Source organism: Scylla paramamosain, chromosome 2 (genome assembly GCF_035594125.1).
Source record: "Scylla paramamosain isolate STU-SP2022 chromosome 2, ASM3559412v1, whole genome shotgun sequence".
Taxonomy (NCBI): Eukaryota; Metazoa; Arthropoda; class Malacostraca; order Decapoda; family Portunidae; genus Scylla; species Scylla paramamosain.
The window spans coordinates 18,832,528-18,850,000 of record NC_087152.1 but is presented as its reverse complement, the minus strand read 5'-3'; the positions used below and the strand labels follow the sequence as shown (position 1 = coordinate 18,850,000).

The following is a 17,473-nucleotide window of genomic DNA, read 5'->3' as shown; positions in this document are numbered from 1 at the left end:
AAGGAAGTAGTGGTGTGGGTTAAAGTTCGGAGGACAGCGGCGGTACTGCCACCTGTCGGTGACGAATATATTCAAAGAAAACGTTTTTAGGGGTATCTTAGATACTTCACCTCCCCTTTTTTTTTTTTTTTTTTTTTTTTTTTTTTTTTTTACAAATTTCATCATAAGGGAAATTAATATATATATTTTTTGTTTTACTTGATAATGGATTATAAAGTCAAATAATTAATATCCTATGTAACAGCTACATTAAAAAAGAATAAAATAAAAAAATAGTAAGTAATCATAACGATGATGATGATGATGATGATAATAATAATAATGAAAATAATAATAATAATCCATGTTCTAAGGGACACATTATATGACCAGTAGAGAACCGAGGAGAGGGAGGGTCCATGCGGTCATGGCTTCCGCCTTTCTCTCTCTCCCTCTCTCTCTCTCTCTGTAGATCTAGCGTCTGTAGGCTTCAGGGGGCCTGCTGCTATGTCTCCGCCAGATAATGACACAGGTAAATTTATAGTGGGATCCATATTAGGGCCATTGTCACCACCCAAGCTCATAAATATAATTATTAGACGAAAATATTTTGGAAAATTAATATTAGTGTTAAGTTTACGAATGTGTGTGTATGTGGCTACGAGCTCAGAATCACCGAGTGAGTGTGAGAGTTATTTCCCTTTCGAGTTTGTTTTGAGTTAATGGTAGGATGTAAAGTGTACCGTTGTGAATGAAAAAAAAAAAAGTAAGGTGATAAAATGATGGGGTCATAAAATTGTGTGATTTGTGCGATGTAAAATTGTCAACTGAAAGCAGTAGAGTGGTGTTTGTATTAGGCTTCGTAGCATGAGCGGGGAGCCACTCATCATTGCTAACAGAAAAAAAAAAAAAAAAAAACACTTAAAATATAGCATCGAAGCCCGCCCACAAACTTTAATCTTCTACTTTTTCTTACTACCAGAGAGAGAGGGAGAGAGAACACTGAGGATGGTAGTGGATGGGATGGGGAGAAGATATTTTGCTGACCTGATAAATTTTGCCACGGCCAGGTTAATGGAGGTCAGATAGGGACTTCAGAGACTCCACACAAGAAACACGTGCAGGGGACACCCAACTCGGCCCTGCCCTAGGACAGAAGCAGGTATACTGTAGAGGCGAGACGTTGTGAACGAGAGTGATTTCCAGTCCACAGGGGTTAAATGATTTGCCAACACGTGAGTGTCTTGACTACAACATACTCAGTGTAACATAAATGTCCTTTTCTATGTAAGAGCGTATAGTAGCACAATTTATAATCTTATTCTGTAAGACGGAGACTGTTAAGCTACCAATGTGTGTAGTAACGTAAATCTATAAACCTATTCTATAAGGTTGAGACTGTTAAGTTACCATTATATATTTGTGTTTATGAGAATTTGTTTGTGTCCCCAGGTTTTGACCGATTCAATCAATACATCGAGTCAGCGTGAAACGGGTCTCATTATCCTGCACTGATCGCCCCAAGAAAGTGGCGATAACAACTTTCCTTCATGATTCTCACTTTTCTTCTGTCAAACCTCATCTTTTTCCCTCACTTAACTCCTAATAAAAGTGAAAAAAAGTAAAAGACAGGGACGGCATGAGCAGAGAGAGCACGACAGCCGTAAGTATATGCCCTTGCAAAAAATTCTGGACGTGGGAAATAAAAAAAAAAAAAATATATATATATATATATATATATATATATATATATATATATATATATATATATATATATATATATATATATATATATATATATATATATATAATGGCACCCCTTCCCCTTTTCAAATATCTGGGTACGCCACTGTATATGACCTAATGGAAACCAATGTCATTCCTCACATCTTAGGTGAATAAGTTCCTTATATGATTTCCCATGTCAGAGGACAGATCAGGCATTACTATCATACCTTTAGGACAGTTTTTTTTTTAATAAATAAATAAATAAATAAAATAAATAAATAAATAAATTTTCTAAGCCAAATTGATACAGCAATGGCTAAAAAGTAGTATTTTTCCTAACATTATAAAGTTAAAAATAAAAAAGAATCGCATGCTCATAAATTTGATAGCACAGAGGTAAACAATCATTAGTGATCTTAAGATACATAATCACTATATGACCTGACCATTTTGAATTGAGTGTTTAGGCTTTGCCCTTCCTGGGGATTCCCAGGCCTGCGGCCCTGCCACACTTACACCAAGACACACCTGTCAGGTAGTTCCTACCTCAAAATTAAATGGTGTTGTAGTATATACACTCTGACCCTCTAAAAAAGGCAAGTTAGTGTACTATATGTTCTTTTTTTTATGATGCATTTTTTTTTTTTTTTTTGCAAACACCACAATACTTGACAACGTTTCCTCCATGCGTTGTCACGTCTCCATGGGTGACCAAGTGAGGTCACACAATCAGAGAGAGAGAGAGAGAGAGAAAAGGGCAGCTTGACTGACGGGTAGTTTTTTCTCAAATTCTAATGATTCAGGGGCAAGTACAGATCTCTGATAGAAATAAATCTGCATGAAATGTAGATTGTATATGCAGATAGATAGATAGATACATAGAGAGAGAGAGAGAGAGAGAAAGAGAGAGAGAGTAGTGTGTGGGGAGTGAGGTTATCAGTGACACATAGGCTCAAATCTGATAATTGGCCCAGCATAAGGTCTGGCAGAGCCACAGGTCGTGGAATACTGGGAAAGGACAATGCCTAAATGCTCAATTCAAAATAGTCATGCCATACATACTAAGTAGCTTTCTTGATTGATGCAGCATCTTTGTATGAACTGACATCTGTTCCTAAAAATTCTGCAAAGTGATTGTGTTTTGCAGGACAGCAGCTGACTACCTCATAAAAGAGCTGCTGAAAAGCATATTGAGGCAACTGTGACTAAAACCAGGCCAGATAACAGGGATTCATGCCATGGTTAGACTAGAAACAACTGGTGCTCAATGTGTAGTTTGGGTAAGACAACTTAATGCCCCAGAACTGAAGGCAGCAGTGCTCATGCTGGCCACCATCTCCCACATCTCCCCACATCCAAGCCTACCATGAGCAGGATGTCTTCATGATTCATTAATTCTGCTAATCCATCCTCAGTAAAAGAAACTGCAGGACTTTGGAGCCTGGGAGACCTGGTGTTCATTTGTGGAACATCCAGTAAGACGCACATACATTACTCATTGTGTAAACTTACATCTTAAATCGTCCTAACAGAAAACTCCTGGTGCTATCATAATCTCATTCCTCCACTAGGTATTTACATTAAATGTCATTATAATGATAGTAATAAATAATTTTTTTCACAGAAACTGAGTAGAATATAAATCATGAGGAAATTAATATATGGGAATAAAAGAAGAAATCATACATTTGGGAAGGAGAGTCTTGGAAAAGTTTAAGAAAGAACACAAACTGTTTCCAAGATACATTAAAAGTAAAATAACAGAAGGAAGAAATACATAAGCCCTCAAAAGAAAATACAAAGATGTGACCTTCAAGCAAGTATTTATGAGTGACTCAGAATTTAGACTAACTGCAAAGAGAAAAGAAAAGGATGGGGAAAATAAGTTTAAAGAGATACAGCAACTGATAAAAAGACGAAGAGAGAAATGTAACATTCCACTCACAGAGTAATGTCCCCAAGCAATGACATTTGTAATAATGTTTAGAATTATACAACAAATAAAGTAATCAACTATTTCAGATACTGATAAAATCACACAAAAAAGTAATGCCTGCTAAATTATTTATCTATGCTATACAGTATACCTATCTATCTATGGCAGTGGTTCCCAAACTGTAACACCTTTGCTCAGCACTGCACATGGTGCCTGCTTTCTCAAAGTGAGGAGGTTTTTAAAGATTTAATAGGTAAGGAATGAGGTTATTAACGTGATGATAATTTAGTTCTTTTGTAAAAACCTCTAATTAAATTTTGTTTGTACATAATTACTAATGTCATTGAATTCTTAGAAAATTATTCACAATTGCATGTAATAACCATTTTCTGAAGAATTAAGTAAATGGTTATTTGTAATCATCAGGTATAAACCAAAGTCCCCTTGCAGAGACCTATAAAACTCGCAACGTTTAAGAATACCAGATGCCCCCCCCAAAAAAAAAAAAAAAAAATGTTGGGAACCAGTGATCAATAGGAAGAGAATGAGCCCTGAAAGATATTAATTTTCAGTAAATCTTACCTCCACCAAGATGTCCATGTAGCAAGAGGTCCTCTTCCAGACAAGGAATTGGGATGAAGAATCTTACAGTGTGTAGCTCTTGGTGGTGTCATCTGTAATATTGTTATCACATTAGCAGGAAAAACTGAATCTTCATTTTCACTGTGAATAACATTAAGCAGTATGAAACATGACTTTGTTCCAGTGACTGTAACTTGCCAATAGTATGTGTGATAGTAATAAATAGTAGTTGAACAAATGGCAACAATATTCTCTTTGAGAAATACAGAAAATATCTAGTACCAGACATGACTATATTAAGTATATTTGCAGTCCTCTAGTCTTGCTGCAATTACTATGACTGAGATGCAGTATGTTGAAATGAGGTCCATATTCTATAGTTCTGGAACATCCATAACCTCAGGCAGCATGTAACGTGTATATATATATATATATATATATATATATATATATATATATATATATATATATATATATATATATATATATATAGGTAGATAAATACATCCATAGACAGACAGACAAAAAACTGTACAGCATATAATTTATCCAGATAAATGTGTGTCCTGTTTCTTACAGCCATCTATAGAAAAGCACCATTTATAAAATTTAATACAAAAATTATAATCAGCATAATTTAGGTTATTATAAATGTTCCACTGCTATATAAATAATATTCCTGTTACTTTTTCAATTGACAGTATGCATAAGGCACATTGTTTTATTTATTAGTGTTATCGCCACCTTCTTGGGGGCGATCAGTGCAGGATAAAGAGACCTGTTTCACGTTGACTCAATGCATTGACTGAATCGGTCAAAACCTGGGGACACGAACAAATTCTCATAAACACAAATATATAATGGTAACTTAACAGTCTCAACCTTATGGAATAGGTTTATAGATTTAGGTTACTACACACATTGGTAGCTTAACAGTCTCCGTCTTATAGAATAAGATTACAAATTGTGCTACTGTACACTCTTACATAAAAACAGGACACATATGTTACACTGAGTATGGTGTAGTCAACACATGTGTTGGTGGGTCATTTAACTCCTGTAGACTGGAAATCACTCTCAATGCAAGACGCTCGTTCACAACGTCTGCTCCCCTCCACAGTATACCTGCTTCTGCCCCAGGCCAGGGCAGAGTTGGGTGTCCTCGACACATGTTTCTTGTGTGGAGTCTTTGAAGTCCCTATCTGACCTTCATTGACCCAGCCAAGGCCAACTTTATCAGGTTAGCAAAATATCTTCTCCCCATCTCATCCACGACCATCTCTCTCTCTCTCTCTCTCTCTCTCTCTCTCTCTCTCTCTCTCTCTCTCTCTCTCTCTCTCTCTCTCTCTCTCTCTCTCTCTCTCTCTCTCTCTCTCTCTCTCTCTCTCTCTCCCCTCTCTCTCTCTATCTCTCTCTCTCTCTCTCTCTCTCTCTCTCTCTCTCTCTCTCTCTCTCTCTCTCTCTCTCTCTCTCTCTCTCTCTCTCTCTCTCTCTCTCTCTCTCTCTCTCTCTCTCTCTCTCTCTCTCTCTCTCTCTCTCTCTCTCTCTCTCTCTCTCTGGCAGTAACAATTAGCAAGTGAAGAGATATCTTACCTGCAGGATGTGACCATATCACTAAGCAGCAGCCCCTTGGCATCACAGTTGGCCCTGCAGTGTGAGTTTCTCTCAAGTGGTACTGAGAACATGGAACCATTTCACACACCTGAAACAAAATGGCATTTTAGAAATATGACTGATTAGTGACAAAGGCATGCTGGAGAGACTAAAATTTCCAGCAAACTAAAACACTAGTTTTAGTGTTTCTTTTTGGTCAATGTGGAGTTACAGCATCTAAAAGGAACAAAATTGCTACAGCAGTTTTGCAAAGAAACAAATGTTATGCAAATGTAACAAATAAGTTCATATATATATATATATATATATATATATATATATATATATATATATATATATATATATATATATATATATATATATATATATATATATATATATATATATATATATATATATATATATATATATATATATATATATATATATATATATATATATATATATGTTTTTACTCTATTGGTTACATGAAACTCCAAATTTTTTCACCCTTCAGGTCATGTGTCTAGTATACAATTTTGCACTCAGCCAGGAGGCAATGACATGTTGCATGGCATCAGGTGGACCATAGCACAAGACATGAGGATGGAGTAGAATAACCTTCAAGAGACAATAACTCAGCCAATAGTATGCTTGGCAGCAGTGCCACACATGCCAGAAGGCACTGTGCCCTCAACAGTAAACACCACTGTTCTGCCAACACTAGCAGAACATTACTGTTAATGTTAACTTGCCTAATTTCCTCAATGACCTCAACAAGGTCTGTGTAGCATATGCAGGCTCCTTGGTGCCCTGGAAAAGTGGCCAATATGTATCAACACACTACTTAAGACACACTTAAGTTTGATCCTGGATGGGATAAGTTGGTGAGGAATATACTATGTACAGTCCCAGTCAGTTATGAGGAAATACTTAAGATGATGGAAGAACTGGTCCAGATGGAGTATTAAACTGGATATTGAAGGAATGTAGAGAACAACTGGATGATAAAATTCACAATCTAGTGGTGACATCACTAACACAAGGAAGAGTGCCAAAAGATTGGAAGAGAACAAATATTACACCAGTATTCAAAGGAGGAAATAAGGAAAACCCACTAGATTATAGACCAGTGTTCTTGACTAGTATTAAAGGAAAACTATGTGAAAGAACAATAAAGGAAAGATGGCGGGAACATTTGGGAAGAGATAAAGTCTTGATAAATTGTCAGTTTGGATTTAGGAGTGGAAGATCATGCTCCATGAATTTATTGTCCTTTAATTCCAGGGTAGTTGATATTGTGCAGGAGAGAGATGGATGGGTAGATAGTGTTTGCTTAGACTTGAAGACAGCGTTTGACAAAGTACCACACCAAAGATTGCTATGGAAGATAAAAAAAATGATGGAAATAGACAGTTATATGAACTTATTTGCAGATGATACTAATCCAATGAGAAAGGTAGAAAATGTAAATGACTGTATGGTACTGCAAGATGATTTAAATAAGATAAATAGATGGAGTAAATCTTGGCAAATGGAATTCAACTTAGGTAAATGTAAAGTAATGGAGTTTGGTAAGAGTAAGAAAAGAATACAATATCATTATGAGATAGATGGTGTGAAGTTAAAGAAGCCAAAAGAGGAAGTGGATTTGGGAGTAACAGCTACTGAAAATTTGACTCCAGACAAACACATTGATAAAATTACTGGAGAGATGATGAATTTGTTAAAAAGAGTAAAAATGGCATTTTCATATTTGGATGAAGGAATGATAAAAAAAAATTGTTGATTTCCATGATAAGATCAAGACTGGAATATGTGGCAGTGGTGTGATCTCCTCATACAAAGAGGAATATTGTAAAATCAGAAAGAGTACAAAGAGCAGTCACTAAGATGGTTCTAGAGTTGAGCAAGTGAACCTATGAAGAGAGATTAAAAATGTTGGAAATTCTTATCCTTGAAAATAGGAGAGAGAGAGAGAGAGAGAGAGAGAGAGAGAGAGAGAGAGAGAGAGAGAGAGAGAGAGAGAGAGAGAGAGAGAGAGAGAGAGAGAGAGAGATTTAATAAACATCTATAGAATGATAAATGGTATGGAAAATATGGTCAAAAAATGTTTTATAAATTTAGACACACAGAGTACAAGGGGACACAGTAAGAAGCTGAAGAAAGTTAACTGTAGAAGAGACATCAAGAAGTATAGTTTTCCTCAAAGAAGTGTGAACAAATGGAATAAACTCAGTGAAGACATTGTCAATGCTGTAACTGTCCATGCTCTTCTTAAGACCAAACTGGATAGATATAGAGATGGGATACTGTGAGATTACTCCCCTCCCATAAACCACAACTAGCTAAATACACCAGCAAAACATTCAGTATTAACCTATCTAGTCCCCACAACTATGTAAATAATGTTTACCTATCATTTAAGGGCAGGAAATAAAGCCTACAGCATTTGATAACAATCACAAGTGACTAAAGATGAGAAAAGAGAAGTCCTCAGACATGACAGCATTCCCTTATTTTACACTACCTTTTATTTGAATTCGGACATTACCTCACCAGCCTTTCACACATACCTTATGGCATCAGTGGGCAATACATGGAGTCTTAATGCTGACAGAGTACTCTATTTCCCACAAATACAGCAGTAACTATTGCCAATTCAGTTCAGTTCAGTTCAATTGGTATTTTTGGGTATTGCCTTTGCAATGGCACCCCTAATTTTTTTTTTTTTCCCTACTGTTGCTGCTGTTTCTGTCTTATTAATTAGATCCTTTTTTCCAAAATGATGTTATGTTCTTATATTTTTGTTGTTTATTATCTTTCTCAGAGAGTAAGAGTTTTTCCAATATATTTGTGTGATAGGGTTGTTGGAGTCTTGTAGTGTTTCTGATGTTTTGTAGTTTTGGGCAATGTAGCAATGTTCTAGGTTTTCTTTGTCGTAGTTACATAGAGGGCAGCTTGTTTCTTCATTTCTGTGTTTAATCTTCCATCCTAACTCCAGGGTATTTGTTCTGGCCTTGAATAGCAAGTAAGATGGTAAGGTGTTATCACAAATTGCTGTCTCCATCTTGATTTAATTTTTATACTTTCTGTATATAGCTAAGCTGTGTTTAGTTTCTAATTCTGCCTCCCAGCATTCAGTGTCCCAGTCCTTGATTTTATAGCTTTTCTCTTCTTTTCTCATTTTTCTTATTTTATTTACATTTATATTTATTTCTAACATTTATGTCTTAATAATTTTTATCCATGGATCTTTTGAGGTTTCCATTATATTTTCAAAGATTGTTTTTAGTAATGTATTGTTGCCTTGCATAATGTGTCTTACATAGTTGAGTTTGGTCTTTATGCCTCTTGCTGTGTGAGATGATGCTCCTATTTCTCCTCTTATTGCACTGTTTGGGATATAAATTGGGGCATTCATTACATATCTGTATGCTCTGTTTTCTGCTTTTTGTAGTGTATTTATTTCTTTTTTGTATAGTTTACTACTTCTCCCTCAAACATTATTAATGGTAGAACAACACTTTTCCAATATGTTGTTCCTATGAGAACTTTATTGCAGCTTCTTCTTGTGATGGATGGTATCATGTTTGCATATCTGTTTGCCTCTTGTATAATATTTTTCTTGTATTCAAGCAGAAAGTTCCTTTTGTCCATTATTTTGTTCCTAAATACTTTATTTGATGAGTAACTTTTATTTCTTCTCTGTTTTCAGTAGTACTATTCAAGTTAAAAATTAATACATTGCTTTTTTCTTTATTTAATTGTAATCCACAGTCCTCTGCTACTTATATTAGTAACTTAATATTTTGTTTAGCCTCATCTTTATTGGTTATGAGAAGCACCAAGTAGACACCTGCCGAAACAATAATTACTCCCAGTGAGGTCTAAAGCACTGTTCAGGGGGTGCTGTGAACTTATCATTAAACCCAGCTGTGACCTCACTGAACGTTTCCCTTTGTGTCTCACAACACAAGGGGACAGTCACAGCCTGCCCTCTAAAGACAACTCTCTTCCTCCACACAAAACTACAAGCACCTAATAACACACACACCCTTCACTCAAAAATTTCAAAATTATCATGGCAACTCCTACACCAGCCTTGGAGTCCCCATCTGGGGAGGGGACCATAAATGTCCCTGCCTGCTTCTGTATTTCAACCTTCCTATGACTTGAATTCCTTCAAGAGGGAGGTTTCAAGACACTTATCCATCATTTTTTTACTACTGCTTTGACCCCTTTTATGGGACTGGCATTTCGGTGGGCTTTTCTTTTTTTTTTTATTGAAGTTTTGTTGCCCTTGGCCAGTGTCCCTCCTACATAAAAAAAAGAAAAAAAAATCAGCAAAAAATACTGAGGCCAGGTCATATACATCACTTCTGAATTTGGCATTGGATTGGTTAATTTTTTTGATGATATAATATGTCACCATAAGAAATGACAGTTGACCCATTGTATCCTTGTTGTACATCATTCGTTATTTCAATATTACACATTTCTTTATCATTAAGGAATATTTTGGTGTTGTCCTCTGTATATACTTTGGCAATGAGGTCAATTAACTTTGGGTGTATCTTATATTTTAGCATTACTTTCATTAACATTTCTCTGCTTATACTGTCGAGTGCCTTTGTAAAGCCTACTGATATTAATATAAGTGATCTCTTATATTTGTAACTCTTCTGTATACAATAATTTAGTATAAGTAAATTGTCTGCTGCTCTTCTATTTTCAGTGTATGCATTTTGTTCTTCCATTGATTTATTATTTTCTTGTAGATGTCTTTGCATTTCATTTTCTGATTCCCATTAACAATTTATATGTGGTGTCTGTAAGGGTTATTGGTCTCAGATCTTTTATTGTTGGTTTTGTCTTTTTCTCCAATAGTTCAGTATTTGATGTTTTCCATGTATCCAGGATTATTCCAGTATCAATGACATTATCTAATGCTTGTAGGAGTGTTGTTTTATATTTATTATTGTGTATCATAGCAATAAGGAGCTGTCTTAATTTCATTGGGTCCTGCTGGTTTTTAGTCTGTCTTTTCTATTTGGTATTCTAACTCATTGTTATTTTACAATCTTTCATTGGTTTTATATCATGAGTATTTATTATGAATGCTGCATCCAGGTGTTCTCTTAACTGATATGGTGCTATTAATTAATTACTATCTATATTAATTAATTTATTGTCATAATAGTTCTTGAGTGTATTTTCATATTCTTGTTCTATATTATACTCTCACCCTCCCAGATAACTCTGTACAAGGGCTTTATCCCTCCATGTATGGAGTATGCTTCACATGTCAGGGAGGATTCCACTCATACCACTCTTTTAGACAAGGTGGAATCAAAAGCTTTTCGTCTCATCAACTCCTCTCCTCTAACTGACTGTCTTCAGCCTCTCTCTCACCGCCGCAATGTTGCATATCTAGCTGTCTTCTACCGCTATTTTCATGCTAACTGCTCTTCTGATCTTGCTAACTGCATGCCTCCCCTCCTTCCGCGGCCTCGCTGCACAAGACTTTCTTCTTTCTCTCACTCCTATTCTGTCCACCTCTCTAACGCAAGAGTTAACCAGTATTCTCAATCATTCATCCCTTTCTCTGGTAAACTCTGGAACTCCCTGCCTGCTTCTGTACTTCCACCTTCCTATGACTTGAATTCCTTCAAGAGGGAGGTTTCAAGACACTTATTCATCAATTTTTGACGACTGCTTTGATCCTTTTATGGGACTTGCATTTCAGTGGACATTTTTTTTTTATTAGATTTTTGTTGCCCTTGGCCAGTGTCCTTCCTACATAAAAAAAAAAAAAAAAATATATATATATATATATATATATATATATATATATATATATATATATATATATATATATATATATATATATATATATATATATATATATATATACATATATAAACCCCACTGAGATGCTGGTCCCCGAATAGGATCCGAAGCGGTACTCAAAAATAGAAGGATAAGTGTCTTGAAACTTCTCTCTTGAAGGAGATTAAGTCATAGAATGATGGAAATACAAAAGCAGACAGGGAGTTTCAGAGAATACCGGTTAACTCTTGCATTAGAGAGGTAGACAGAATAGGGGTGAGAGAAAGAAGAGTCTTGTGCAGTGAGGCCGTGGGAGGAGGGGAGGTATGCAGTTAGCAAGATCAGATGAGCAGTTAGCATGAAAATAGCGGTAGAAGACAGCTAGATATGCAACATTGCGGCGGTGAGAGAGAGGCTGAAGACAGTCAGTTAGAGGAGAGGTGTTGATGAGACGAAAAGCTTTTGATTCCACCCTCTCTAGAAGATGAGTATGAGTGGAACCCCCCCAGACATGTGAAGCATACTCCATACATGGACGGATAAGGCCCTTGTACAGAGTTAGCAGCTGGTGGGGGTGAGAAAAACTGGCAGAGACGTCTCAGTTCAGATTATAAGTAAAGGACAGACCAAGGATGTTCAGTGTAGAAGAGGGGGATAGTTGAGTGTCATTGAAGAAGAGGGGATAGTTGACTGGAAGGTTGTGTCGAGTTGATAGATGGAGGAATTGAGTTTTTGAGGCATTGAACAATACCAAGTTTGCTCTGCCCCAATCAGAAATTTTAGAAAGATCAGAAGTCAGGTGTTCTGTGGCTTCCCTGCGTGATATGTTTACCTCCTGAAGGGTTGGACGTCTATAAAAAGACGTGGAAAAGTGCAGGGTGGTATCATCAGTGTAGGAGTGAATAGGACAAGAAGTTTGGTTTAGAAGATCATTAATGAATAATAAGAAGAGAGTGGGTGACAAGACAGAACCCTGAGGAACACCACTGTTAATAGATTTAGGAGAAGAACAGTGACCGTCTACCACAGCAGCAATAGAATGGTCAGAAAGGAAACTTGAGATGAAGTTACAGAGAGAAGGATAGAAACCGTAGGAGGGTAGTTTGGAAATCAAAGCTTTGTGCCAGACTCTATCAAAAGTTTTTGATATGTCCAAGGCAACAGCAAAAGTTTCACCAAAATCTCTAAAAGAGGATGACCAAGACTCAGTAAGGAAAGCCAGAAGATCACCAGTAGAGTGGCCTTGACGGAACCCATACTGGCGATCAGATAGAAGGTTGTGAAGTGATAGATGTTTAAGAATCTTCCTGTTGAGGATAGATTCAGAAACTTTAGATAGGCAGGAAATTAAAGCAATAGGACAGTAGTTTGAGGGTTTAGAATGGTCACCCTTTTTAGGAACAGGTTGAATGTAGGCAAACTTCCAGTAAGAAGGAAAGGTAGATGTTGACAGACAGAACTGAAAGAGTTTGACTAGGCAAGGTGCAAGCACAGAGGCACAGTTTTGGAGAACAATAGGAGGGACCCCATCAGGTCCATAAGCCTTCCGAGGGTTTAGGCCAGCGAGGCCATGGAAAAAATCATTGCGAAGAATTTTAATATGTGGCATGAAGTAGTCAGAGGGTGGAGAGGGAGGAACAAGCCCAGAATCGTCCAAGGTAGAGGTTTTAGCAAAGGTTTGAGCAAAGAGTTCAGCTTTAGAAATAGATGTGATAGCAGTGGTGCCATCTGGTTGAAATAGAGGAGGGAAAGAAGAAGAAGCAAAGTTATTGGAGATATTTTTGGCTAGATGCCAGAAATCACGAGGGGAGTTAGATCTTGAAAGGTTTTGACATTTTCTGTTAATGAAGGAGTTTTTGGCTAGTTGGAGAACAGACTTGGCATGGTTCCGGGCAGAAATATAAAGTGCATGAGATTCTGGTGATGGAAGGCTTAAGTACCTTTTGTGGGCCACCTCTCTATCATGTATAGCACAAGAACAAGCTGTGTTAAACCAAGGTTTAGAAGGTTTAGGACGAGAAAAAGAGTGAGGAATGTATGCCTCCATGCCAGACACTATCACCTCTGTTATGCGCTCAGCACACAAAGACGGGTCTCTGACACGGAAGCAGTAGTCATTCCAAGGAAAATCAGCAAGATACCTCCTCAGGTCCCCCCAACTAGCAGAGGCAAAACGCCAGAGGCACCTTCGCTTAGGGGGATCCTGAGGAGGGATTGGAGTGATAGGACAAGATAAAGATATGAGATTGTGATCGGAGGAGCCCAACGGAGAAGAAAGGGTGACAGCATAAGCAGAAGGATTAGAGGTCAGAAAAAGGTCAAGAATGTTGGGCATATCTCCAAGACGGTCAGGAATACGAGTAGGGTGTTGCACCAATTGCTCTAGGTCATGGAGGATAGCAAAGTTGTAGGCTAGTTCACCAGGGAGAGGAAAGGGAGAGGAAAGCCAAAGCTGGTGGTGAACATAGAAGTCTCCAAGAATGGAGATCTCTGCAAAAGGGAAGAGGGTCAAAATGTGTTCCACTTTGGAAGTTAAGTAGTCAAAGAATTTCTTATAGTCAGAGGAGTTAGGTGAGAGGTATACAGAACAGATAAATTTAGTATGAGAGTGATTCTGTAGTCGTAGCCAGATGGTGGAAAACTCGGAAGATTCAAGAGCGTGGGCACGAGAGCAGGTTAAGTCATTGCGCACATAAACGCAGCATCCAGCTTTGGATCGAAAATGAGGATAGAAAAAGTAGGATGGAACAGAAAAGGGCTACTGTCAGTTGCCTCAAACACCTGAGTTTCAGTGAGGAGAAGAAGATGAGGTTTAGAAGAGGAGAGGTGGTGTTCTACAGATTGAAAATTAGATCTTAGACCGCGAATGTTGCAGAAGTTAATGAAGAAAAAGTTGAGGGGAGTGTCAAGACACTTAGGGTCGTCGACAGAAAGGCAGTCCGACCTGGGGACATTTATGGTCCCCTCCCCAGATTTGGACTCCGAGGCTGGTGTAGGAGTCGCCATGATGATTTTAAAAATTTTCAGTGAAGGGTGTGTGTTATTAGGTGCTTGTAGTTTTGTGTGGAGGAAGAGTTGTCTTTAGAGGGCAGGCTGTGACTGCCCCCTTGTGTTGTGAGACACAAAGGGAAACGTTCAGTGAGGTCACAGCTGGGTTTAATGATAAGTTCACAGCACCCCCTGAACAGTGCTTTAGACCTCACTGGGAGTAATTATCGTTATATATATATATATATATATATATATATATATATATATATATATATATATATATATATATATATATATATATATATATATATATATATATTGTCCTTGCCCGGTATCTTTTTTTTCTGTTCTTATTTCTTCATTAAACCGAATTGGTTAAATTCCTCTATCTTCATTTAGTTTTGCATTCCCTATTTTTCTTCTTGTGGTCATTTTCATTGTTTTATCTGCTGCTTCTTTTATTTTTTTATTTCTAGGTCTGATATCGTGAATTCACTGGTGTTTTATTTCTATTATATATATATATATATATATATATATATATATATATATATATATATATATATATATATATATATATATATATATATATATACTCCTTTGTAGTGTGTTTATCTATTTTCAAGTAATGTGTTTCATTGTACTTTGACCTCCCTTAGGTTTCCTGCAATTTTCCATGATAACTAAAATTCATTTATTAGTTTATGATCTGATAGATTATACTCATCACCATTTTCATTTATTCTCGCAAGTATTTATGTAACTTTATTTAACAATGCAAAGTCATTGGTTCTACACTGATCATCTCTTTGCCATGTCATCTCTCCTTCACTGTCTATATCGCAGTTCAGTATATTAAGATTCAGATGTTCTGAAATGTTAAGCACTCACATACCATTATTATTTATTTTCTATTTTCCAGTAATCCCAATGTGACTGTTGAAGTCTCTGACAATAATATATTTTCTATGTATATTCTTTCCTATTGCTAGGAATTCATCTTCAATTAGTTTATTTCTCGTATTATCATTTACAGATATATAAACAATTATTAAAGTAAATTTTAAAGTGTACACTTCATATTCTACTATAAATAATTGTCTTCTGATTTTGACTCAACTTCCTTTAAGAAGCATTAATCCACCATCTTTTTTGTCAGCCATTTTCCTCATTCTGTATATATAACTTATTTCATAACTGAAATTTACTGGTAACCATTTTGGTTGTGTTTTTAGTCAAGCATTGTATTGTGCTGCTGTCTATAAGTCATCTGATTCAATTTCTTTTACCTTTGGTAGCCTTTACTTTACTTTAATTAGAGAAAGAAGGTGAATGAAGAAGAGTTTTGACAGAGGAAGGTGTATAGTTAGAAATGGAAAGACTGTAGAGAGAAAAGACTGTGGGCAGACCACATTGCTATTTTTTTAATGTCCCTTTGGTAGCCCTTGTACGTTTATGAATTTTAAACAAAAACTTATTTCTTCACTAGTTTTTGGCTTTTACGAAAAAAAAAAAAAATCTCCTTAGTTGGCCGTTTTTGATAAAACATCATGTTTCTCCATTATTATCATTTTTTTCTAGTAGTTGTTTTCTAAGTTCCTTATTCTTTTGTTGCTCCTTGTATGTTAAATCTTTTACAATATACACTCCTTTATACTATCTTTTATAGTATTCCTTAATTTCTTCGCGTTTTTTATGTTTCATTTCATGTGGAACTCGGTTAGTTTGACTAAAACTGGTCTTGTTTTTTTTTTTTTTCGTTTTCTGTTGTTTGCTTCTTTCCTAACCTTGATATCTCCATTATCTCTACTTCCTCAATCTCCGGTTCATTTACAAACAGATCCTTACATTTTTTCACGTCTCGCTCTGTTTGATCTCTCTTATTTAGGGTTAAGAATTACAAGTTTTTTTTTTTTTTTTCCTTTCTTCCATTATCTGTTTTCTTAATTATTCCCTCCTCCATCTCCTTTTCTCTTTTCTCTCATTTCTTATCATATTATCAATCTTATGTAGAAATTCCACTTTTTTTTTTCCTTTACTTCAGTGGTATTAGTGCCTTTATCTTTCCCTGACTCTCCAACTATCTCCATTAGATTACTGATCTTTTTCATTGCTTCATCCTTTTATTTCCTCATTATTTAAAGCTCATTTTTCATTTCATTATTATTATCTTTATAATCTTCAGCTTCAAGTTGTGCCATTATATGTGGGTTACAAGTTTTACAGAACCACAACATATTTTATTCTTTCTCGAGTGCTTTTAATAAAGTTGCATGGTTCTATGATGCGCATTTATCACAATGAATGCCTTCTTCATCATCACTAACCTTTTATCTTGCAGTGTTTACAGACCTTATTTGATGCTTGGCTCTCGATGTCTTTACAATTTTCTTCTTCATAAAGCTTTTTCTTGAAATCCACATACCTTACACTCTTTACTCAATGGTCTTCTCTTTTTTATTTCCTTCCATAGATAAAGCTTTGTTTTTCTGTATGTTTAAACAAGCCGCTGCGTCATCTACTTGTGTTGTTGTGTAGAGGAGTCCCCTGCCAAAATAATACCTACACAGGGAGCCATTTTTGAATCTGGGGACACGCTCGCTCCTCTCTCGCCAAGGACCCAGTCAGCTGTTGGCGACCGACGCGCCATCTGTTGCTATCTAAACTCACTAGTAGACTCTTCCAACCCTCACATTGAGGCCGTATAATGTATATCTTAAGTAGAATACTTGCGTATTTGCCTCGAAATTTGCTGTAGTGATTACCTCATCTGCACATCTCAGACTGATCTCTAGTTGTTGTTCTATACATCTACTTGCACATAATAAGCAA

General features: G+C 36.3%; 1 protein-coding gene and 1 long non-coding RNA gene across 8 annotated transcripts in view; one reads left to right on the top strand and one right to left on the bottom strand.

Moving 5' to 3' along the window:
• Positions 1-17,270, bottom strand: part of LOC135111488 (uncharacterized) — a 39,526-nt gene extending 22,256 nt beyond the window's left edge. For 3 of the 6 annotated variants that reach the window (XM_064024858.1, XM_064024832.1, XM_064024849.1), the window contains exon 1: positions 1-45. This exon is cut by the window's left edge. Coding sequence is in view for 2 of the 6 variants with exons in the window: in XM_064024815.1 (XP_063880885.1) it covers positions 4,226-4,317 (92 nt within the window). In the remaining 4 variants the exon portion in view is untranslated. Of the gene's footprint in view, positions 47-4,225; positions 4,318-5,818; positions 5,928-17,207 lie in introns of those variants that run through there. The other 3 variants (XM_064024815.1, XM_064024840.1, XM_064024823.1) reach the window with 3 other exon arrangements.
• LOC135111536 (uncharacterized) lies at positions 233-4,625 on the top strand. 2 transcript variants are annotated; one of them, XR_010273782.1, is made up of 4 exons: positions 233-511; positions 1,050-1,214; positions 1,432-1,642; positions 2,855-4,625. It is a non-coding gene; the product is annotated as an uncharacterized LOC135111536 (long non-coding RNA). The 2 variants fall into 2 exon arrangements; XR_010273776.1 differs by having other exon boundaries at positions 962-1,214.
• Positions 17,271-17,473: the final 203 nt, after the last annotated feature.